The 23,661-nt window shown below is 54.1% G+C and overlaps 1 protein-coding gene across 6 annotated transcripts in view; it reads left to right on the plus strand.

Annotated features, from left to right (window-relative positions):
• Positions 1–23,661, plus strand: part of PAX8 (paired box 8) — a 49,576-nt gene that overhangs the window by 13,102 nt on the left and 12,813 nt on the right. The window contains exons 3-9 of one of the 6 annotated variants that reach the window (XM_045580974.1): positions 13,663–13,828; positions 15,348–15,548; positions 16,817–16,905; positions 17,139–17,264; positions 17,534–17,709; positions 21,853–21,973; positions 22,363–22,569. In XM_045580974.1, the coding sequence (XP_045436930.1) occupies positions 13,663–13,828; positions 15,348–15,548; positions 16,817–16,905; positions 17,139–17,264; positions 17,534–17,709; positions 21,853–21,973; positions 22,363–22,569 (1,086 nt within the window). The remainder of the gene's footprint in view (positions 1–13,662; positions 13,829–15,347; positions 15,549–16,816; positions 16,906–17,138; positions 17,265–17,533; positions 17,710–21,852; positions 21,974–22,362; positions 22,570–23,661) is intronic. The other 5 variants (XM_045580975.1, XM_036435977.2, XM_045580976.1 and 2 more) reach the window with 5 other exon arrangements.

Genomic DNA, 23,661 nt, shown 5'->3' on the forward strand with positions numbered 1-23,661 from the left:
AGCACCACCCACAGAAATTATGACTTATTTTTATTCTTTTGGCCCACTTCCAGAGACACTTGTATTCCCAGTCCTCTATGTGGTATGGCAACCTCTTCTCCTCTCCTCTTCTCTCCTCCTGCCTGTTTCTCCCTGAGGGGTGCTCAGTGTGTACCTATGCCTGAACCACCTCGGGCTTCACGGCATCTCCTAAAGAGGCACCCGGTGTCCCGGTCCCTGCCTCTGAGTCCCAGCACACCTGCACTGCCTCAGGGCTCTGTGCCATCGCTCACGGCACCAACTCTCAGGTGCCCAGGTCTTAGGACACATTCCTACCCAGCCAGGCACTCCTGGCCACACAGGCCCTGGGTTCTAACTCCAAATCACTTCAGAGGACATTATTACAGTAATAATGAGTTCAGTATGTAAATATCTAATGAGTCCTTGGGAATGGCAGGCGTGGAGTTAGGCGTGCCTCGGCCTTCGCACTGACGTTCTAGAGAGAGCAGGGAGGCTTCGGTGCAAACGGACATAGATGCTGAGTGAGCAAGAGAGGGTGTGCGCTGGGCTAGGGTCCGGGAGGGAGCCTCCTGAGTCAGGGGCACGTCTCCACCAGGTGCCCTAAGGGGGGAGCAGCAGGAGCAGGGATGTGGAGACCTGAGAGTATGCAGTTCAGGGACTGAGTCAGCTCAGGTGCAGGGGCAGCAGTGGAAAGACAGGTGTGGTTCAAACAAACCATGGGCTTTGGTGAGAGAGGGTGCAGGTGTTAATTCTGACCTGCCAGGGGGAAGCCTGGGTCACGTGCACTGGGTGCCGAACTGCTGTCCTCTGGGCCCGCTGCACACTCAAGGCATCCATTTCCATACCCCTTTCAGCCCTCGTGCCAGGGCCACACAGCGGTCTCCTCTTTCCTGGTGCCCTGTCCTCTGTATTAGGTGGGCCAGTGGGGAGCAATCTGTGGGAGCTGGAGGGTTGGCATTACAAACATGTTCTTGCTTCTTTTCTTTTCCAGCACCATTCCAGAGACTCTCAGCCTGGTGACTTTCCAAAATTATCTTGGAGTCCTGCTTGCACTCCCTGTCAATCCAATCATTAACGAGCACTTGCGGGCAAACCCCTGGTGGATAATCCGTGAAAATCCCTTCCTACTTTCTGACTCTATTTCCCACTATTTCTTCATCCAGCCAACTGGTCTTTGTTTCCTAAACACACCGTGTACACTCCCACTTCCGGCCTTTGCCCATTCAATGGCAGCCGCCCGGAATACCACACCATCCCACCCTGACAATGCTCAGCCAAGTACCACCTCCTTAAACAGGAAAAATGACATTGGTGAATAAACACTTTTGCACTGAAGTATAATTCTGTATCACTGATGGCCGCAGCCTCATATAATTCTGTATCACTGATGGCCGCAGCCCTCTCCAGTACCCTCACTTGCCTTGGCTGTCATCTGACTTCCCTCTGCACCTCTCTGCCCCTCACCAGGCACTCAGGTCCACGGACCCACGGGCATGGCTTACCTTCTCACACCACGGAGCCCACCTGGGAGGCAGACAGAGTAGGAACGGCAGTTCTTGTTCCCCAGCACTTTACACAGATCCTAATGCAGTGAGGGCTCCCTGCTTTCACACAATTCTACAATAGCATGTTTGATTGTTTCGCTAGTTGCCCTGCCTTATACATTCAAGTTTTGCTCATGAAGTGTCCTAACATGAGGCACACTGGTTCTTTCACACGATGTTGCTGTCATGACTCCTCTGTTTTCTCCCTAAGGGGCTACTCTGGGACTGAGGAAGCAAAGTTTCCTTTTAGGGGAACTTGCTGCCACCATCGAGGTCAAAGCTGCCCCAGAAGCTCCCCCTGGTCCTGGGGTGGACATCATGCTGGCTGGGCTCAGATGCAGGGTGGTGAGGCTGGGCAGCAGTGACCTCTGACATGGGCCGGCCTGAGCAGGTCTGACCCAACATGAGACCTTTCTGGGGGACATTGGGCGTAGGCTTGACAGGGTGGTCAGTCAGATTTAGGGCAGAGCATCTGTGAGGACCAGCAGGTTGGAAACAAAACTTCCCAAATAATATCTGGCACAGGTAGACAGATAGCAGGTGCTTATTAAATATTTGTTCAGCCTGGTGTTTCTCAGGGTGGTCTCTAGACCAGCGTCAGACCCTCCTGGGGCTCTGTTAGCAAACGGGGGCCTGGAACCAGCACCTGCACAAGCTCCCGGCCAGTCTGCTGTGGACCAGCACCTGAGAACCACAGACCTAAGTCAGACCCTCCAGGCTGAGCAGAGATGCTTCCTGTGTGGAGCCCTCAGACCGCCCGCTGGTGAGAGAGCCTTCTCCCTGCAGGCACCTGCCTCTTGGGGATTTCCAGGCGTGGAACAGACACAGACCCAGCCTCAGGTCTGCTCCAAACTGGCCATTTAACCATCAAATTGCTGTCTTCACATATAAATTGGGGATTAAAGCGCCAGCCCCATGTGTTACACAGTGTGAAAGCCAAGGCCCAGTCGGCATTTGTTGAATTGAGTCAAATTTAGGAATCGCTTACCTGGCAGCACTTTGAAAGTGTTCTGCAGATACCAGGGGAGTTTAGGGACAAGTTTAGGCTGGGCTTCCGAAAACCTCCTGGAGGGAGGAGAAGCCTGGTGGCGGGGAAACCGGGTGGGTGGAAGGCCACGCTGTGCTGATAGGTTGATACTCTTGCACCTGCAAGGGATGGAGGAGCCTGAGCGGAGACCAGAGGTCGGCTCTCCGGTGGGCGGTGGTGGCAGAGACTCAGGCACCTGCAGAGGGTCATAGGTTAAAAAGATTTGCACTTGGCCTAACTGCCTGAGCCTGCCTTATACTGAAAAGTCACTGGGAGGAGCCAGACACCCCAGGACAGGGCTACAGGGCTCCCCACACCTGCTGTGCCCAGGTCAGAGTTAGACCCTGCTTATCTGCACATTCGTGTCCTAGGGCTGCCATTCAAAACAGCACACACTGAGGGTGTAAACACCAGAAATATCTTATCTCAGGGTTCTGGAGGCTGGAAGTCTGAGATGGAGGTGAGACAGGGATGGTTCCTTCAGGGTGGCTGGGAGAATCTCTCCTCCGCTCCCATGGCATCTGGTGGTTTGCTGGCATCGCTGGTGACCCTCAATTCGTGGCAGCATAACTCCAACCTTCTACCTTCACTTTACATTCCCTCTCTCTCTCTCTCTCTCTCTCTCTCTCTCTCTCTCTCTCTCTCTCTCTCTCGTCTCTTTCATCCCAAGGTCACCTTTATAGAAGGACACAGTCACATGGGATTAGGGTCCACCCCAGTAACCTCAGCTTAACCTGATCATCCACAAGGACCCTATTTTCAGACGAGGTCCCGTTCTGATGTCCTGGAGGTTAGGATTCAACATGAGAGATTTGGGAGGCACAGGACAACCTACAGAAGTCTGAAGGTTGCATGCTCTGGATCTGGCTCTGCCCACCGCCCAGCCCTGAGCCAGAACCAGCGAGCACGGTTGGGTCTGAGTGACACTAGCTACATAAGCCCCGTTTGGAAACGACAGAGAGAGGAGAAGCTGACACTCATGCTCTGGAGCCTTACCTGCTGCACCCACCCCAGGGCTCCCACAGAGGAACCCAGGACCCACAAGAGGAGCCTCATGTTTGTTTACCATGGAAGAACATAACAATGGCAGGCAAACAAGCCGATAAGCAGGCCAGAAAACGCAGGGCATGCTGTGGTCTCAAACCCATCCTGCCCAACCCCCAGCACCTTCCTCTTTCACTACCTGCCCAGGTGGCCCCAGCAGAGAGGGTGCCAGGGACCCAAAGGGTGCCCGGGGCGTGGAATGAGCAGGGACTTAGGTCAGAGAGCATGAGTGCTGTCCTGGCTCTGCCATGACCTGATCTGTGACATCAGGAGGGCGTCTGCCTCCCTGGCCACAGACGCCCTCAGATGTGCCCACCACGCTGGTGCATGTCTGCCTCCGCATTGTGGTAACAAGAGCGTCTCACACACCGCCTACGGGCCCACTGTGTGCTGCTCTCCCTCGCCTTCTACGGCCATTCCTGTCAGGTGTCTGTGTGGAGAGTTGCTGAGATACTCCCAACAGAGCTCTCTGTACCTCCTCTGTTCAAGCCTGAAGGCTATCCTGGTGTTGCAGATGTTAGCACTGGTGCCCCCGGAAGCCAGATGTGGAAACTGACAAGGGAGGTCAGCGTGGGTGGAACCTGCCTTCTGGTTCTCAACCCCAGTTTCCTCTCCTGGGACCACAAGCCTGGGCTGTCTGTTCCCCTGCCCCTCCGGTCTCCTTAGGCATGGGGAGCGGCTGTAGAGAGGATAATCCACTTTGCTTCGGCTCAAGGATTCCGTCGACAGGTGTGGAAAGCACAGATATGCAGTTTTGTCACAGATTTTGCTCAGTATGTCAGGCTTGAAACAGCGGTTCTTCTTCATTTGTCCCTCGTGGCTCCACTCCTAAGACAGCCCACCCCACCCCTGTCCTAGGGCTCTGCACCCCACACACACATACACACATACACACAGACACACGAACACACACACTCACAGACATTCACATGCACACAGATACATACACTCACACACAGACACACAAACACACACAGAGATACACACACTCATAGACATAAACACGAAAAAATAAATATACACAGACACATACATATACAAACATCCACATGCATACAGCACATACTCAGACACACAGAGACATGCACAGATACACACAGACACTCACAGAGAGACTCACTCACAGACATGTGCACATAGGCACATACAGAAAGTCACACACTCATACACGCACACGGCAGGTACCCCCAGGTTGTGGGAAAACTGCAGCAGAGGGCTCATGGGTGGATTAGACACTCAGGTTCTACGATTCGTCAGTCAGGTTTATTAACATGTATATTTCTCAAGGGCAAGGATTGTGTCTTCTGCTCAGAGCCACCTCCCTGCACAGCCTGGAATATTAGTAGACACAGAGTGTGTGCTCACTGAGTTGAAATCTAATGAACTGAAAATTGCTTTGATGTTTCTTTAGGAAAGAGTGTGACTGGCCACAGGCCGCTGACCCCGGAGGCAGGGAGTTCTCAGGCTCCTGGCTCCGAGTGAGTTTGCAGCGGGACTGCCCACCTGCCTCGTGAACCTCTCCGCTCTCACAAACGCAGGGCCCCGGCTTCTGTTCTGGGAACACATAGGCAGAGTGCAGGGTGCAGAGTAGCCACCTGCAAAGCCACATCCAGAGGGGACACCTGCCCTCTTCAGGGAGGGGAGCGAGTGGGTCTTCAGTTTGGGAAACAGGAGAAATGGTGTCTAATCTTAGTCATAAGGAGAAAGTGCCCATCTCCGCTGGACCTGCTGACACAACATATAGGACCTGGAAAGCTGGCCGGGCCTCCAGAGCCTTGGGACAGCCCCCAGTGGGAACCAAATCAAGGGACCTTTGACCTCGGTAACCTCAGGGCTCAGAGCAGCCCATGTGCGCCCCATTTGCCTCGAGTTGCCCAGCCCTGTGTTCCCAAGAGCCTGCAGAAGGCAGGGCCTCTCCCCCGTAGCTTTATTCTAGGGAGCTTGCAGGTCTACTGCCATTTGCAGCAGCTCCATTCCCAGAAATGCACTGGGCACGGGGCATCCTGAGAGGGAGGTGACAGGGTTAATCTAAGGGCTGGGGGAGGCAGGAAAGGCCTTGAAACCATGTAGTGAAGCCAAACCAGATTAATAGAGGAAGAGAGAGGGGGTAGACCATTAGGAAGACAAAGAGAAAATCATGCTGGAGCAATAGAAAGGGAAGTCTAATATCAACTAGGGAAAAATAAATGGAGATTAGGGCAAACAAATTAGCTTTAATGGGTTCGATGCTAATACAAGAATAACAGCGAGCTGTGAATGCCTTTGAGGGGAAGATGGGATAAGGAACCTGAGCAGTCATGCAGGCAATGAAGACGATGCAGGGAGGGGGACAGGCCAAAGGAGCCCTGGCAGAGGGAAGGGAAATCTCGGTGTGAAAGGGTGGTGGTGGGGGCTGCCCTGTTTGACAAGATAGGACTGGGGCAGGGAAGGGGCTGGGAGGGGGTGAGGAGAGGGAGGAGCAGGAAATAAAAGCAAAGCAACTGGAGGAGACTGAAGGCAGAGGAATAAAATCCAGAGCATAAGCTACGGGGGGGGGGAGGGGGTTGAGGGGGGTTGGGGGCTGTGGATGGGAATAAAGAGTGGAGGGGAATAAACAGAAACAGACTTGGAATAGGGGGAGAAATATAACAGAATTAGGTCTGTTCTGACTAAAGAAAATTGTAAAAAGGGAAATTTAGGCCCCCACAAAATGAAAAGCTGGCGGGGATTTTGCAGTGGGTTTTGGAAAGCCTCCCGCGCTTGGTGGTGACAGGAAACCACATGTGCTCATAGTAGAGGGGCCAGCTGTCCTGGACTAGCCAGAGCCCCGGGAGCCTGCAGGGGGCAGCCACAGTCTGCTCTGCTCCTTGGTCATGAAGCAGCCTTCTTTGGGTGGGTTATGGACCATCTCTGCTTCTCATCTCCTCACCTGCAAAATGGGATAACGTGCTGCCTCTTTAAGGGCTGTTATGCGAAGTAGAGGGAAAGATGTGTTTCTGGTGCTCACCGGGTTGGAGAGTCAGCTCCTCCGGCCACCTGGCTACAGGTGTCACACGAAGCACTGACTCATGGGGATGGGGGCTGAATACTGACAATCACCTTGCTCCTTCCTCCTTCCCCTCTTTCCTCTTCTTTTAAGCCCAAGGCTTGTAAATTGCCAGCAGTTTGTTTTTTCCCAGTTAGAGGCTAATCCAGGGAGCGTCTCTGTGCACCTGTGTCTGCCTACCTTTGCCCCCCTCCAGCTCTCTCTTTCTCTCTCCTGCTGGGAAAGGACAGTGCTAACTGCCCACCCTCTGGGCGGGTCTAAGGAAGAGCATTCAAGGAGCCAGACTTCTTCTCCTATTGTTCCCAGGGGCAGGGAGGTGGGGAGCCCTCCCATTGGCCGGGCATGCAGTGTACACAGCAGAACATGGCCAGCATAAATACACACTTACACTGAGTGGCCAGATTATTATGATCTCTGAAAGCATAATAATCTGGTCACTCAGTGTGTGTGTGTGTGTGTGTGTGTGTGTGTGTGTGTATGGCCCAGTGCATGAATTCATGCATGCCATGGGGGGGGGGGGGGGAGTGTCTGGCCAGCCTGGCCAGGGGGAGGGACATGGGCAGTTGGCCAGCCTGCCTGCTGGTCAAACTCCTGGTTGAGGAGACAATTTGCATATTATGCTTTTATTATAAAGGATATACACTGAGTGGCCAGATTATTATGCATTCAGAAATTATAATAAACTGGCCACTCAGTGTATATTCTGTACATGTAGTGGTAGAGATGATTTCCTGGAATTTTTAAAAGAAAGGACAAGAGCCCTGGCCGGTGTGGCTCAGTTGGTTGTGTGTTATCCCATGCACCATGTGGTCACTGGTTGAATTCCCAGTAAGGATACATATCCAGGTTGCAGGTTTGATCCCCGGTTGGGGTGCGTACAGGAAGCAAATGATTGATGTTTCTCTCTCATATCAATTTTCCTCTATCTTCCTCTCCCTTCCTCTCGCTCTCTAAAATCAACAAAAACATTTTTTTTAATTAAAAAATAAAAGAAAGGACCAGATCAGAAAGCAGGCGGTAGTTACCTGTAGGTAGCAGCTCCCTGAACTACTTCAGGTCTGAGTGTGAATCGATCAGCAGAAGGTAAGGACGGGGCCCTCCAGCAGAGGACGGCACAGACAAGGACCGGGAGGCTTCCAATGCTATGTAAGAAGAGCAGTGAGTCAGCCTGTGGCTAGGGCATCAGATTCAGTTCTCAGACAGGTAGGAACGAGGTAAGCCAGGGTCCCTCCTCTGGCACAGTCCTCCAGATTCGTAGCCTAGACTTCACCATGCGGGTGGTGGAGCTGGGCCCCACAAGTTTTCTTAAACGTGGGTGTGACGGTCAGGCTTGGGCTTTAGATGTCCCGCTCCCCAGCTAAGGGTGGCAAGTGCAAGGCTGGGCGCAGAGACCAGTGAGTCCAGGTGACTGGGTAACCTTACTCCCCGCTGTCCCACAACACTTCGATTTTCTTTGGTCGCCTGGAACCAGCTCCATACCTTGCCTCCCCCCTCATTCTTTAACACTGCACTCTGCCGTGTGCGTCTTAGCACCTCTCCAAGCAATGACTGTACATCTACTCGTGTGTTTCCTGATCCCTACCCTGGAAGCTTCACGAGGCACCATCAGCTCCATGTCATCTGTTCTAGTAAAGAGCTTGGCAAGTGGTAGATGTGCTGTAACCATGTATTGAGTGGATAAGCGAACGTGTGCTGCTGGGGATGGCTGGATAGCGCTGGTTAGGTAGCTGTTAGGAGGTAATAGCTCCATGGTTTGGAGAGTATACGGCATGGGGAGGATAGAGGCTAAAGGCAGTTAGTTCATGTGGCAGGTACTTACTGAACACCCAGTCTAATTAGTGATGAAAAGAGCAGACGTGGTCCTGCCTTCACAGAGCATTCAGTGTGGTGGGAGTAGAGGTACCTGTACTATGATCATGCAAATAAAATAAAATGAGGATGTGAATGATGCCACTCAAGAACAGCAGTGGGCACTCCAAGAACATCTGTTCAGAAGCCTCAATGGCTGCTGTCTCCTGTAGGTCCCCTTCAGAGGAGGACAAGCACAGAGACACTGAGGGCCACCTGGCCAGCTGGGGATGAAGCCAGATGCAGGTGCCCAGCCCCTGGGGCCTGGTCCACCCCAGGCCTGAGTGCCCTGGTAGCCCATACCTCAGAGATGTGGGAGTGATCCAGGGCGCAGACACGGAATGGAAGGTGGAACAAGAGGTTGGAACACTGGGTGTGTTCCAGATAGGCACCAGGCCAAGGGGAGCAGCTGGCAGGCCACAGTGGCAGATTGCAGCCTGCAAGTGAGTGTGCTGGAGAGACCACCACCACTACCACCAAGCTAAAACTCCAGAGCCGGTCAGACTGACACAGACTGTGCCTTTGTGAAGAGGTGTGGGCACAGCATGATTTAAAGAAAACCCCCACCCAGCTGGTGTGGCTCAGTGGTTGAGCATCAACCCATGTGCTGGTTTGTTCCTTGGTCAGGGCACATGCCCAGGTTGTGGGCTTGATCCCCAGTGGGTGGTGTGCAGGAGGCAGCTGATCAATATTTCTCTATCATCATTGATATTTCTATCTCTCTCCCCCTCCCTTCTTCTCTGTCTAAAATAAAGAAAAACTTTTTTTTTTAAAAAGAGAAAGAAATAAAGAACATCCCACTTCTGTGATGGTAGTCCTGCAAGCCTCAAACTCTTGCCATAAAACTCTTTGAGGGCCAAAAGCAAAAATCCCAAGGTAGCTAAACGGAAATTGCCACAGAACAAGATATTGAACCACTGGTGTTTCAGGACTAGGCAGAGGTGGGAGAAACCACGGGTACAAGAGGCAAGTACCTGAGTTTGGGACTCAGGGATCCAGGGTGGAGAATCGACTCGACAGCCATTCCAGCACCCCTTGCATCTACGAAGCATTTGTCTGTCACATATATGGTACTGGAGTATTAGCTAAACTTTTGTGAAAGGGGTATGTATGTAAGAGGAGACACATAAAGCAGAATGAACAGGCGCGGTGCCGTCGTTGCTGTGACAGAGATGTGTACAAAGAACTGTGAGGCCCAGGAAACCATCCCCACATCTTCAGAGTTTGGGTGTTGGTGATGGTATGCGAATTTGAGGCAATGAGCCTTCCTGATCCTTCTACCATCCCTAGACCTCAGCACCTGTAAAGGGTGAGGAAATTATCAAAGGGAGTTCCAAGGTGTGCTTCTTAATCTCCAAATTGGTGGTTATAGAATAGTCACAGAGATGTAAACTACAACATAAAGAATACAGTCAGTAATATTGTAATAACTATGTATGGGGCCAAGTGGTTTCTTAAAATATCAGGGGCCACTATGTAGAGTACTAATACAGAATAATACTTAATGTAAACGGTCATTGAAAAAAAAAATTTTAAAGATAGAATCATGGGATAGACTATGGAATCTCAGAGAGAAGTGGGGGTTGGGTGGGTAAGTGGGTGGGAAGAGATTAACCAAAGAACTTGCATGCATATATGCATAATCCATAGACACAGACAATAGTGGGGTGATGGCCTAAGGGGGTAGAGGAGACTAAAAAAGGTCAATGGGGAAAAAGGGGACATCTGTAATACTTTCAACAATAAAGATAAAAAAAGAAAGAAAAATAAAAAAAGAAGAAAGTCCTAAGACCCGACCAGATGGTCACTTTTCCGAAGTCTACGTTTTTGAACAGCAGGCTTCCCTAGGGCTTTGCAGACTTGCAAATGCTTTTGCTTGTAGGATAAATCCTCTCTGACCCAGGAAAGTTAGCACCCAGAACCTGCTGTGTCCAGCCAGGCATCTTGTCTTCCTCCTTCACACCCGCCATTCTGCACCCACAACCCTCCAGACCATGCAAAGGGCCTTTGTTTAGGAAGCTCTACGCCTTTTCCTGGTCCACACCTTCCCCCTGGTCCAATAAGGGGTTCCCACTTGTTTCTGGCTTGCAGTCTCAAAGTCCTCCCGTCCACAGCCACATGGAAGGTGGTCAGCACAGTGGGTGTGGGCCCTCAGTGCAGGAAGACTGCACCCACCTCTGGGCATTTGGTGTGACTCACCCAAAGGAGTCCACTCCCCCACACCGGACACAGGAAGGACAAACATCCTTCCACTACAAGGACTCAGTTCCAAACCTCAAACCAGAGGGGCCATCTCCCTCTGCAGCCAGCAGGCCTCTCCTGGCCTCCTTCCCGCCATCCCACAGTTGCCACAAGTCTTTCATGTCTTGAGAGCACCATGACCTTGTGCGTGAACTTTTTCCTATGAAAACTTCTTCACCTGGAGACCTCCAGATCATCCCTCCCTACAACTTCCTTCCGACCACTTATGGGCCCCCAGCATCGGGGCTTACCTCTCTCAAAACACTTCTTCCTGAACAATTGCACCCCCAAAAATTTTTTTTGGGTCTTCAAGGGCCTGGTTTCTCATCTTGTTCAAGGCAGCACCCCCAGGGCAATGTACCTGCTTCATGGTGGGCTCTCCGTATGTAGGTGTTGAGAAAAAAAAATAAATGAAAACTGTAATATACAAACAATAGGAAATACAATTCTAGAGTAAGGTGGGGAAAGGTAGAAGGTGCACAAGTAGTTAATTAATCTCTTACATTTTCTTTACCAGCCATTGCTCAATGGTTCTCAACATGTAGCCCCAGGCCAGCAAGCACCCCCACCAGGAAACTTCTTAGAAACTTGGGTTCTTGGTTCCATCCCTGACCTGCTGATGCAGAAATTCAGGACCCTGGGCTCAGAAGCCTGTGTTTTGGGGTGTTTTTGTGTTTGTTTGTTTTTTTATTTTGTTTTGTTTTGTTTTTTGGGTTTTTTGGTTTTTATTTCTTTTCTCTCTCTTTTATTTTTTTCATTTTTTAGGAGCCTGTGTTTTAACAAGCCCCCACAGTGATTCTGATGCACCTCAAGTTTGAGAACCACTGACCCAGTGTCAGGGCCACACCTGGGCCAGAACACGTAAATATTAAAAATCAGAAAAACATGACACTTAAAATCAAGATTTTCAACTAGCCAAACACTTCTCCACTCTCACCACCCTCCTCCCCTCCATCTTCTTACAGTAGCTCTTACAGGTCAGCAGCAGACGCAGTTAAGAGGTGCTACTTAACTCCATTTGATGGATGAAAACACTAAGGTTGAAGCAAAACCCAACTTCCTCAAATGATAAAATTAAAGCAGGCAAAGTCAGTGTAGGAATCTGACCCAACACTCTGTGTAGCAACACAGTCACTCAGAAGCCAGTACAATAGAATAAAGCACCAGAGAATTCCCATTTGGAGGTTGAACTTATCTTCCCCTTCGCAGCCATACTGGCTGGTGGAGTATGAATCTTCAGGAGAGTCCTGGGGGCCTCCAGTCTCCAAGGTCAGCCCTTCAGGATGACTGAGGACAATTACCCACACAGCTTCGGGGAAACAGGGTAGATTTTTTTTTTTTTTTCAGTCAAAGTACCAAATTCGTGCCACCCAAAAATGGCTTTTGGTGTTTTAAATCTTCTGCCTGTCAGGGATGAACAACCCCACCCGCAGGAAGCCTGGCTGCCAGATACAGAGGTCTGGTGCCAACACCTAAGCCTGGGGCGGGAAGCAGGAGCGGGGAGGGGGGACGGGGACAACGGACAGATGGACTTGGAGCCCAAGTTCTGGGAAATGGGGACAAAGCTGGACCCCCAGGGCTTGCCTGGGTTTGAGTGACTGTCTGGCGCCCCCTGGTGTTCAATGTCTGGACCTCAAAGAGCCAAAGGCAGCCAGGAGGGAATGAGGGTCCAATGGCTGCAGCCATTCTGCTGGGAAAGGCTCTGGCCCAGGAGGAGCCAATGGAATGGGCCCAGGATTGGGCACAAGCCACTCCTGGCCTTCTGGTGGCCCTGATGCCCTCCAGGCTTCTTCCCAGTCCTGGTGGAAAAGCACTCGAGGGACAGGCTGTCGAGAACTGAAAGGTGGGAAATTGTGAATTGTGCCCAAGCTCACCAGGAAGATGGGTCACCGTGTCCCCTCCTGCGGGTGTTTGGCCAGCGGGCTTTTCTTCCTGACTTACTGCCGTGGCCTGAGGCTTTTGGTCTTCTTCTTCTTCTTTTTTTTTTTTTTAAGAGAAATTGACGGTCGTGCTGAAGACAGCTTGGGCCCCGAGGTGACACAGCAGTTCTGAATGTGCTAAGTCGGTGGGCAGGAATGGGCACGATGTGCCCCAGCCATAAATAGTCCTTCATGGGCTCATGCAGAAGCCTGGCTCTGCTCTTCCTCCTCCCTGCCTGGTCCCCTGACATCCCCTCGTGCCCCCCATCAACCCAGACTCCACCAAAACAGCTGGTCAGCACACCCTGCCCCGTGAGAAAAGATGCCTCATGTCCATGCTGTGGCCCCTCAGCACAGGACTCAGGGCCAATGCCCAGCTCCTGAGTCAGTTCTGGGCCGCGAAAGGAAAAGCAGGGCCCACACAGGACGCTGCGTGGACCTTACCCTGGGTCATGTCTTGACTCCCTCTCATAGAAGCTGAGTCACAAACGTCCTGTGAATCAAGCCACTAGAACTCCCCAGCCCCCGTGTCCTCATCAGAGTAAGGGAGCTCTCAGCCTGAAATTAGCCCGCCCAGCTCCAGGCAGCGGATCAGTCCAAGGATGAACCCCTTCTCGCCTCTCAGCTTTGCCTGGAGTCCCATGGCCCAGAATGGCTTTGTCCTTTCTCTCTTTGCACTCCATGCACAGCTTAGACTTCTCTGGAGCCTTCTTGATGCCCTGAGCCTGAGGTTGGTCCCCCCATACCTTCTGCATGTCCCAGCAGTGATCATGAGGTATGTTGAGGGGCCATGGGCAGTCTCGGCCCCACTTTAATAAGCCTCGCGAGGCAAGAGCAGAGGCCACATCTGCCTCATTCCCCCTGGCATCCCAGGTCCTGGTACAGTGCCTGCCATGTCATAGGCACGCAGTCCATGTGTGTTTGAATAGGGGGGGTGGGGGACGTAGGCTCGGAGTGAACCGGGGTGCCGCTTGGCCCTGACAACTGTGTTGGGACTATTTATTGTCTTCCTAGGCCACGGAGGGCTGAACCAGCTGGGAGGGGCCTTCGTGAACGGCAGACCCCTGCCCGAAGTGGTGCGTCAGCGCATAGTGGACCTGGCCCATCAGGGCGTGAGGCCCTGTGACATCTCCCGCCAGCTTCGTGTCAGCCATGGCTGTGTCAGCAAGATTCTTGGCAGGTAAGCACGAAATTCACCACCCTCCACCCTCCGGCAGGGAGGCCTCTGCACCCTACAGGCTCGCAGCCACCTCCTTCCCAGGGACCAGGGCTGCATGCTCCCTTTTTCTCCTGGCTGTGTGTCTCATTTTCCAAAGGCTTCTCACTCCTACAGCAGGAGACTCTTCCCCAAAGGGCCTTGCCTGCTGAGACCCAGGGAGTTGGAGCCACGAGGGAAGGGGCACACCCTCAGAGATGGCTTCCACAGTCAAACCCCTGGGCCTCCACCCTCTCTGGCAGCCAGGCCTGGATGCTGTGAGCTTTTGAGATGACCAGGTGACCTGCCTGGGGAACCTTTAATTTAAAAAGTATTCAAGGCCTAGGCCCAGCCCATGCCTGTTAGGGCAGAATTTTATGGGTAAGGCCCAAGTTTGGAATTATTCTGGGCCTCACATGATCCTAAGGCCAGAGTTGAAATCACCACCCAGAGGTTCAGGTGGAGCCAGGACAGCAAAGCTCTGATCCAGGCTGACTCTGCCTGGAGGACCACTCCTGCCCAAGTGCCTGAGGCAGAGGGTGGGAGCTTCCAGTCCCCGGGGAGCTGCCTCTCTTCCCTCACCCCACACAAGTAGACTTGGGAGGAGCTCTGGTTTAGAGGCAAAGGACCTGTCACCAAATGGCGAGAAGCTCTGACCTCCCAGCTAATGTTGTCAGGAAAGAGTGCGGCCCCTTCAGGGTCAGGAGAGGGGACCTCAGGATGGGCCAACCACCACAGAGAGGAGGTGGTGCCTAGATGGTGGCAACAGAGTTTAAAGGGCAGATGCTATTTCATGGCAGAGGAAACCAAAGAGTTTCCAGAACAAGGACGTGGCAGTATCCTGACATAGGTCATTGACCTGCTAAAAAGCAGCTGGTTGGGTGAAGGGAAAGGAGGAAAGGGGTGCAGGCTCAATGTAAGGAGGGGATATGGCCAGACATCCAGGCAAGGCTGGGATTCTAGAGATTGTGAGAACGGCTTCTACCTGACCCCTGAAACCTGGTAGAAAACAGTGCCCAAAGGGGGATGGGGGTGGGGGTGGGATGGGAACAAAGATGAACCAGCAGATGGGACAGAGCTGCCCTCCTGGGGAGGGCCAAACCAGGGTGGACAGGGAGAAGAGTGAGTCATGCTGCAGCCAGCAGAGATGGACGAGGACGTGCCACTGTGAGCTGTGACTCACAGGGAGCCTATGAGCCAGCATTCCTGTTCTTAGAAAGGAATCTGTAGGCCCCAGGGTGGCCCAGAAGGCACTCATACCAGCCAAAGGGAAAGGCAAAGGAAGAGCCAGGGGTCCGGGGGATGGGGTCCTCAGCAGAGTGGCCAGCACAAACCTGCCCATGCAGGGAAACAGCACTGGGGGGCAGCGTTTGAGGCCAGCCTTGGGGGCACGTGTGACCCTGGGCCTCTCCCCAGAAGCCTCAGAAAGGACAAGGGTCTCTGGTTAAGTCCACGCCCAGAGACTCACCTGCCTACTGGGTAATCTTTGGGTTGTCTATTGGAGTAGGTACTACGAGACTGGCAGCATCCGGCCTGGGGTGATAGGTGGCTCCAAGCCCAAGGTGGCTACCCCCAAGGTGGTGGAGAAGATCGGGGACTACAAGCGACAGAACCCCACCATGTTTGCCTGGGAGATCCGAGACCGGCTCCTGGCTGAGGGCGTCTGTGACAACGACACTGTGCCTAGTGTCAGCTCCATCAACAGGTGAGAGGCCGACGGCAATCAGGGGTCTCAGAGGTCATGCGAGAGGAAGGCCCTGGCTCGTGGACCAGAGGGGGGAGGGGGCCTGGAGCCAGATAGGAAGCACAGGCTGGCATCTCACCTCCTCATCTCCTCAGGGCCACAGGCATCCCACTCCCTTCCTGGCTGTAATTCCTGCAGTTTCCTTCCTAACACACCACCTCATGTTTCATTGAATAAAACAATCTTCTTCTTGAATTGACCCTTTCTTAAGCCACAAGAACCCTAACTTGGCCCTCATTCAGATAGTCACTCATTTGTTTAGCTATTCAGTTAGTTATTCACTCACTACCTTAATCAATCATTGGCTCACTCGCTCATTGATTCATTCATACACACATAACTCATGGTTATGTGCTAGGCCCTGGAGGCACAAAATCCTCGTTCTGGTAGAGCTTATAGTCTAGTGGGAAGACACCCACTATTCAAGTAACCACAGGAACAATTGTACAAGTGCAGCTATAACATGGAGGTCCGTGAGCTATCACGGGGTGACTTGGTTTAGGATGGTTATGAGAAGATGCCCCTGAGTAAGAAGCAGTGAATACGAGTTCACTAACTAAGAAACGGAGCCAGCAGAGCTCTGTGACAGCACATGCAAAGGCCCCGTGACTAGCAGGACCTCATACAAGAAGCTGAAAGAAACCCAGTAGGTAGGAGGGGAGCAGGAAGCAGGCTGAGGGGGAGCTGTCAGCAAAGGCTGCCCTTTAGAGGGTAGGGGTCAGGCTCCATGTTCCTGCCTCTGACCCTTGAGCAACGAGGAGCCCTTGGCAGTGCTAAGCAGCAGGCGGACTTGCTTTTCAGAAAGTCCAGCCTGCCTGCAATAAGGAGAAGAGACTAGAAAGGTCAAGAGCAAATGGGTGGCCAGGGAATGGGTGGAGAGGCACATGGGCACAGTGCACACTGAGACATTGGCTGTGAGATGCAGAGAGGGATCAAGTCAGGGGCAGTTCCCAGGTAAGACCACAGACCTGAGGATGGCGTGATAGCAGGGGGAGTGGGGAGGCAGGGCTATACCCACCGGTACTTAGTGAGTGACTGACCACCACCCATGAAATGGGGACACTGGGAAGGGCCCAGGGTGAGGAGTACAGTCATGGGTTCGATGTGGACAGGTTTCGTGTGATATGCTTTTTAAGTCACCAAGTGGGATTTCAGAAAGGGAACTGGACCTGGGGCAGCCGCTGGTCATGTCTCCTCCTCTTCTACCAGTCTTTCTTCCCTTCCTTCAGAATCATCCGGACCAAAGTGCAGCAACCATTCAACCTCCCCATGGACAGCTGCGTGGCCACCAAGTCCCTGAGCCCAGGACACACGCTGAGTGAGTGTGGAGGGGCCGCAGGCACACTCCTCTGCACACACATGCCCATCTGCATACACACGGCTCACCTGCTCCGTGTGGCCCCAGCCCTTCCAGGAGACAAAGCCTGTGGGCTCCCAGGAACCAACCAGGAGATATTTAGGAAGCACAGCATGAGGCCGGACTGTGGTGGGGCAGGGGCTCTCAGGGGTGTCCTTCCCCCATCCTGACCCTGTCCCTCTCATGCTCTGTAGTCCCCAGCTCGGCCGTGACACCCCCGGAGTCACCCCAGTCTGACTCTCTGGGCTCCACTTACTCCATCAATGGGCTACTGGGGATCGCCCAGCCTGGCAGCGAGAACAAGAGGAAGATGGATGACAGTGAGTATGGGGGGCATGGAGGGCAGGTTGGGGTACAGGAGGGCTCAAGCTCTGATGGGCCAGAAGCCCCCTTGGGCCCAGGAATGTGTTGTCTTGGCAATTACTTCCCTGTAGCCAGTGGCCTGTCTCTGAGCGACCACAGCCCTAAGGCCTGGAGGCCAGGGACCTGGGTCCTTCCCCCCCTCGGTAGCTCAGTCTGCTCCTCCACTCTGGCCTGAAGATGGGGAGATAGGCCCCCTGAGAGCTTTCTTTCTGCTCGGGGACTCCAGGTGACCAAGACAGCTGCCGGCTGAGCATCGACTCCCAGAGCAGCAGCAGCGGGCCCCGCAAGCACCTCCGCACGGACGCCTTCAGCCAGCACCACCTCGAGCCCCTTGAGTGCCCCTTCGAGCGGCAGCACTACCCTGAGGCCTACACCTCCCCCGGCCACACCAAAGGCGAGCAGGTGAGATGGGGAGGTGGAAGGGCCTGGGTGGGCTGGGGTCCAGCAGGTGCGTCTCTGCAGACCCATGATCTGCCTGCAGTCCTGCCACCAGAGCAGCCAGAAGTTGCTTTGATTGGGTGGGGCAGGAGCTTCATGCAGCTTCAAGCCCCAAACCTTTACTGTTTCACCAGTGCTAGCTCTTTCTCCGCCTCCTCCCAGCCCTCTTGCCTTCTTCCCTCATCCACACTGAGCTCAGCCCTCTCCCAGGGAGCCACGGCCAGGCCGTGCCACAACCCTGCCCGCAGTGCCCCCCAGACCGCAGGGTCGGGTCCCACAGCTCTAGAGCTGCAGCCTGAAGCCTTCCCACTATGGCCTCAAGCAGCACTTCCAGTCCCACCTCCGGCCACTCACGCCTGCACACCCCATGACCCTACATTACTCACGCCCCCAAGCATGCACTCTCGTTCACACCTCTCTGCTCTGGCACACCCTGTGCCTCCCTGCGAATGCCTTTCCTCCCACGTCTCTGCCTGGAAAAATACCGCCCGCCATTAGGACTCAGCTCAAGCATCACTTTACCCATGAGTCCTCTCCTCTCCACGGTGTGTGTCCTCTCTCCCTCCTGGGCTTCTGCACCTCACTGGCCACTCCTCGTCACTTCTCACGCAGGGTCAAAGTTGTCCAGCGGACAGAGGTGTAAGGCACAGTGGGCAGCATCTTGGAGCACCTTATAAAATCTCCACACCGAACATGTGCCTTTGTTATAATAGATGCTCAGTAAAGGATGGTTGAGTGAATGAACTGAGAAGTGCAGCCAGTGGCATCTCTTTCCCGGTGCCCAGGAAGGGGACCATTGATAGGGGCAGTTTCTGTGAAGGTGGCAGTCACAGCCCAGTCTCCCGGGGCCAGCAACATTCCACACTCTGCCTCAGCTTCCAGGCGCTGCCTCTGACCACTTCTGTCTGTCAACAGTCCATGTCTCCCCACCGCCCAGGTAGTTAGCCAGCTGAGGGGTTTCGGGGTGATGTCTTCCCCCACTCTTTGCCCACGCTATCATTGTCTAGGAGTGAAGCAAAGGCTTATACCTTTAAGATCTGAGCAGGACAATGGTGAGGATGCCACCCATGAGCTGAACCATTGCCAGTGGCCATCTAGGCATCTGGGCCCGTGCCAGCACCTGCAGCTGGGCAGGCAATCTGCGTCAGCGATTTTATCAGCCTGGGCCATGGTAGCCACGAGGGGTGCAGAGAAAGCTGGCTGTCAGCAGACCTGGGGACAGGCTGGGTGCTCATCAAATCAGCACACGGCTCTGGAGGGAGTAGGGTGCAGCAGTGGTAGCTCGCCCTGGTCACAGGAGCCTGCACAGCCCAGAGTGCACACATCAGCCATCCCGGCAGAAGGAAAGAGCCCTGTCACTGAGATGCAGAACCTCACTTACCCCCACACCCCAAGTCCCATTCCTGAGCCCCCAAGGAACCCTGCTCAGTCACAAGGAGTCCAAGTCTCCGCACCAGGCTGGCATCTGCACAGGGACTCGTGGGCTGGGAGAGTCAAAGCCAGAGGGCCCTTGGGACCACAGAGCCCAGTGTCTTCATTTGGGTGGAGATGAGCCAGGGCCAGGGACGGTAGAGAGGGCCTGGGGATAAAGCAGCTGTGGAGCCTAGGACTGAGGCCCTGGTGCCACTCAGATTGGCCCAAATAAGAACCTACTTAGAGGCCCTGCTTCTAGGTAGGCTCATATTTGAAGACGGACAAGCGAGTTGGAAAGCCATGGAGCTGCTCCATCACCTTGTCCTCCATACGGGGAGGCTGAGGCCCACCAAGCATGTTCACCAGTGACCCCTCCCTCCCCAGCCAGTTGGCAGCTGGTTCTCATCCACCCAGTTCTGGAGCAGGGCGAGCCCAGGCTGGTGAGGGGCCTTTCTTGGTGACTGACGGTGCTGCCAGAGGAACAGCCCTGCTGTTTGTCCTCACACCTGGCCTCAGGGTGGGGCAAACACGCTGTCTTTTCTGTAAATGCAAATGGGGAAGCGTGTTGGACAGAAGCATTGTGCTTCGGTGCCAGGCCTGATTAGGAGTCTCAGCGGCTCTGTTCCTCTGTCTTCCAAGTGCACTGATAACAGATCAACAGAAGGGAGTGGTGAGATGACAGGGACTGAGAACTTGGTAGCTCCTACTCTCCGATGACTGAAATGACACTACCTGTGGCAAGTCTGCACAGAGCACGTGCTGTCCCCACTTCTGCTAAGTGCTCCATCTGTGTCTGTAACACCTCGATGCTGACACCAGCCTCAATCCTGCTGCCCCCCCGCACAGGTGATACAAATCAAGGCTCCAAAAGGCCGGGACACCATAGCTGCCCTGCTGGTGGTGCAGAAGCAGGGAAGCAGGGCTCCCCGCATTCTAAAGCATTGTGCTGCTCTGCACCCCAGTCCAAGTTCACTCCGCGTGAGAAAGCCAGTCATTGCTGGGATGTGGAAGCCATCCTGGGCAACAGCACCTGAGTAGCTGGCTAGATATGTTTGGGTTTCATTTTTTTGTTTGTTTCTTGGGGGTGGGGTGTGTGTGGGGGGGGGTGTTCCACTAAATTTCCTGGATTTTAGAGCTGCTACAGATTTCAATAGGTATTTTGGTATGGAACCAACACATTCACAGGCATTTTAAACTTCCCTCACCTGCTCTAGAAATTAGGTATTTTGTTCAGTTTTGCTAAGCCGTGCCAAGCATCTCCACCCTCAGAGGCATGGGCCCCCCTCAGAGGCTGGGACCAGAGCACCCCTGAGTCAGTAATTGCTCTGCACGGTGATGGTGCACTCTCGGCCTCCAGAGGGAATTGTGGGCTGGGAGAGTCAGTCAACACGCACCCTGAAAGTGCTGCGGCCTCTGGGAGAGCCAGCTCCATGGAAGTCACTGGAAGTGACTGCCTCAGTGGACTAGTATGTAACCAGAAAGTAATCCTTGAGTTCTGCTTTTTTAAGATTATCTTTTTTTTTTTTTTTAATAAAGATTTTTAAATGGATTTTTTTTTTTTAACAGAGAGAGAAAGTGAGAGAGAGAAAAGGAGAGGGTGAGAGAGAAACATAGATGTGAGAGACGAACATGGATCAGCTGCCTCCCACACACTCCCTATTTGGGGTCAAGCCTGCAACCTGGTTGTGTGCCCAGACCTGGAATCGAACCAGCAACCCTTTGGTGCATGGGGCAACACCCAACCAGCAGCCACACCAGCTAGAGCTTGAGCTCAGCTTTCATAGCATGCTTGTGATGTGTGTGGGGAACAGTGTGCACTGTGTGTGCTGCCTTGGCCTCTGGTGGGAGGGGTCTCAGTGGGGGAGGCATGTGCAGCTTTGAAGTGAACAACTTCTTTCTGGAGAGAGTGCCTTAGGAGAGGGGGAGTCTAACCGGAGCTCTTAATAAAGAAATCCAGGTACTGATAAAGAGTTCTTTAAACAAAATGAACCCCAATATCATCTTCAGGCTGAACCCAAACATTTCTATTTGCCTGGATATGGAGAGGAGAAAGGAGACACACCTGTTCTGGTGGGGACCACAGCTGCCCAGTGACTGCAGGAGACAGCACCTGGGTCGGGGCCATGTCTCCAGTGTGGTCCCTGTTTTCCCAAGGGCCTCTGGCAAGCTCTCCACATAGAAAGCAGGCCCAGTGTTGCTTGCCCACATCACAAGGCTTCCAGGGAAATTGTGATCCAGATGTGGCAATGCTGTTAACCAGTTCAGGGCAGCGGCTGGGGGCATGGCATGGCAGCCCGGCCCCTTGAGTTTAATCCTGGCTTGGGCCCCTGTGGGAGAGTGACCTTTCATGCCTGCATTTTCTCTCTGGAAGGAATAAATGGTCCTACATGGTCCAGTGGGTTAAAGCTCCACCCGGCATCTTGTCCTTGGTGGGTTCACATCCTGTGAGCCCGCAAGGAGAGGGACTCACCAGCCTGTGGGAGGTCCTGGGAAGGAGACGCTTCATCCTGTGCCTGCTCACAGGCCACGAACCACTGCCGAGGGGCAGCCGGGAGCCTGGGAGTAAAAGAAGAGCAGGACTGTGCGTCAGGAATAAGAAGCCGTTAAACACGCTCCATGGAGTCAAGGATCAGTGACAGCTGCAGGAAAGGCTTGTCCCAGGGGCCTATATGCAGACTCTTCTTTGTTCCCCAGGGCCTTTACCCGCTGCCCCTGCTCAACAGCGCCCTGGACGACGGGAAGGCCACCCTGACCCCTTCCAACACACCCTTGGGGCGCAACCTCTCGACTCACCAGACCTACCCCGTGGTGACAGGTAGGATACCCAGAATCTCTGAGCCATGTGGCCTTGGCTGCCAGGTTGGGCTGGAGGGCAGGCAAAAGCAGGGCAAGGCTGGTGTGAGGAGAAAGGTGTTAGGGCCCTAGATGTGGAGAGGAGAGGGGCTCTGCTGGCTGGGCCCCCTGGTGGGTCAGGAGGGTCCTACCCTCTCTGCTCAGCCCCTCCTCTGCCTGCTGTGCACTGTGGAGAGGCGGGCACTCCAGGTCTCTGCACACTGGCAGGGGCACAGCAGAGCAGAGCTGCTCCCATCTCTCAGCTCCAGGAGCACCAGCCCAGCCACCCCGAGCCCGCACCCCCATTTCATGGCTTGTTGTGCATGCTCCCACCATCATCTCACCCTCTCTCCTTGTCTCCCTCCCCAGCAGATCCTCACTCACCCTTCGCCATAAAGCAGGAAAGCCCCGAGGTGTCCAGTTCTAGCTCCACCCCTTCCTCTTTATCTAGCTCGGCCTTTTTGGACCTGCAGCAAGTCGGCTCTGGGGTCCCCGCGGGAGCCTCGGTCCCGCCCTTCAATGCCTTTCCCCACGCTGCCTCAGTGTACGGGCAGCTCGCGGGCCAGGTCCTCCTCTCAGGTACGACAGGGAGGGCCGGGCCTGCAGCCTTCGTGGGGGCGGGAGGGGTCCCAGGGCCAGTCCCCTGGTTCCAAAGGGTCCAGTCCCCTCACTGGTCCTCAGTCCTGTCCACCATCAGCCTCTTCCTGAATTCCTCTGGCAACTACTGGAGGTACCAGTATGTGGGTCTCCATGCAGCAGTCAGGCCATGGGAGGGGAGCACTCCGCAGGTGCCTGGAATGGGTGCCTCAAGGCCTCGTGGAAGAGCAGGGATCCTCAGGCCAGGAACCAGGTGCTCTGCTGAACACTTGGTCTGGGTTAAAAAAATTGATAAAACTTTGAAGAAAAAGTCATTGGATTTTGGGGCCAAATTTCTAAAGACAAAGAACCGGTCACAGTCTGGTATTCGCAGTGGAGTTCCTGTCGTGCGTGCCTCATAATGTCGCTCACCATCGGAGGACTCACACCTGAGTCTCCTCTCCTGGAAACCAGAGTACCGGGGACCCGGGCGGCTGGAGCGGTCCTGACACTGAGGGAGGGAGGCCTAGAGGAGGGCAGGTGGGGGCCCTGAATAGGAGTGTGGTGCTGGCAGGTGAGGGCTTGCCCCATGTGCCCCTGCTCAGACCCCCGCAGGGCGGGATCTCCCTGGCGGAAGGGAGAGCAAGGCAGTTGGCTTGGGCAGAAGAAGCCTGTGGTGGAGTGCAGATGGCAGATCCTGTAACAGTGCTCAGACACAGAAGGGCGACCGCAGCCAAGGGCTGTCCTTGGCTAGGTGTGGGTCCAGGCGTTGAACCAGAGCGCATGGGGGAACAGACGGGGGCAGCCCTTCTAACCAGCAGTTTCCAAACATGCTGGGGACCTTGAAACTCTCTCTCGAAATGAAAGCTTCTCCAGAAGTCAGGTCCCAGCCAGATCCCTGCGAAGTGGCCCTGTTTGCAGCCTCGCTCTGCCCCGAGCGCCCTTGGACTTGGGAACCTCTGCTCTGGAGGAGAAGAGCAGCCTCCACCCTCCCTTCTAAGGACTCTCCCCTCTGCATGGGGCATGGGGAGTTTCCGCCCAGCACCTCTGAGGTGGGAGGTCATCTCAGAGGAGGTGGGCACAGAGGTGAAGGGT

Source organism: Pipistrellus kuhlii, unplaced genomic scaffold (genome assembly GCF_014108245.1).
Source record: "Pipistrellus kuhlii isolate mPipKuh1 unplaced genomic scaffold, mPipKuh1.p scaffold_m20_p_13, whole genome shotgun sequence".
Taxonomy (NCBI): Eukaryota; Metazoa; Chordata; class Mammalia; order Chiroptera; family Vespertilionidae; genus Pipistrellus; species Pipistrellus kuhlii.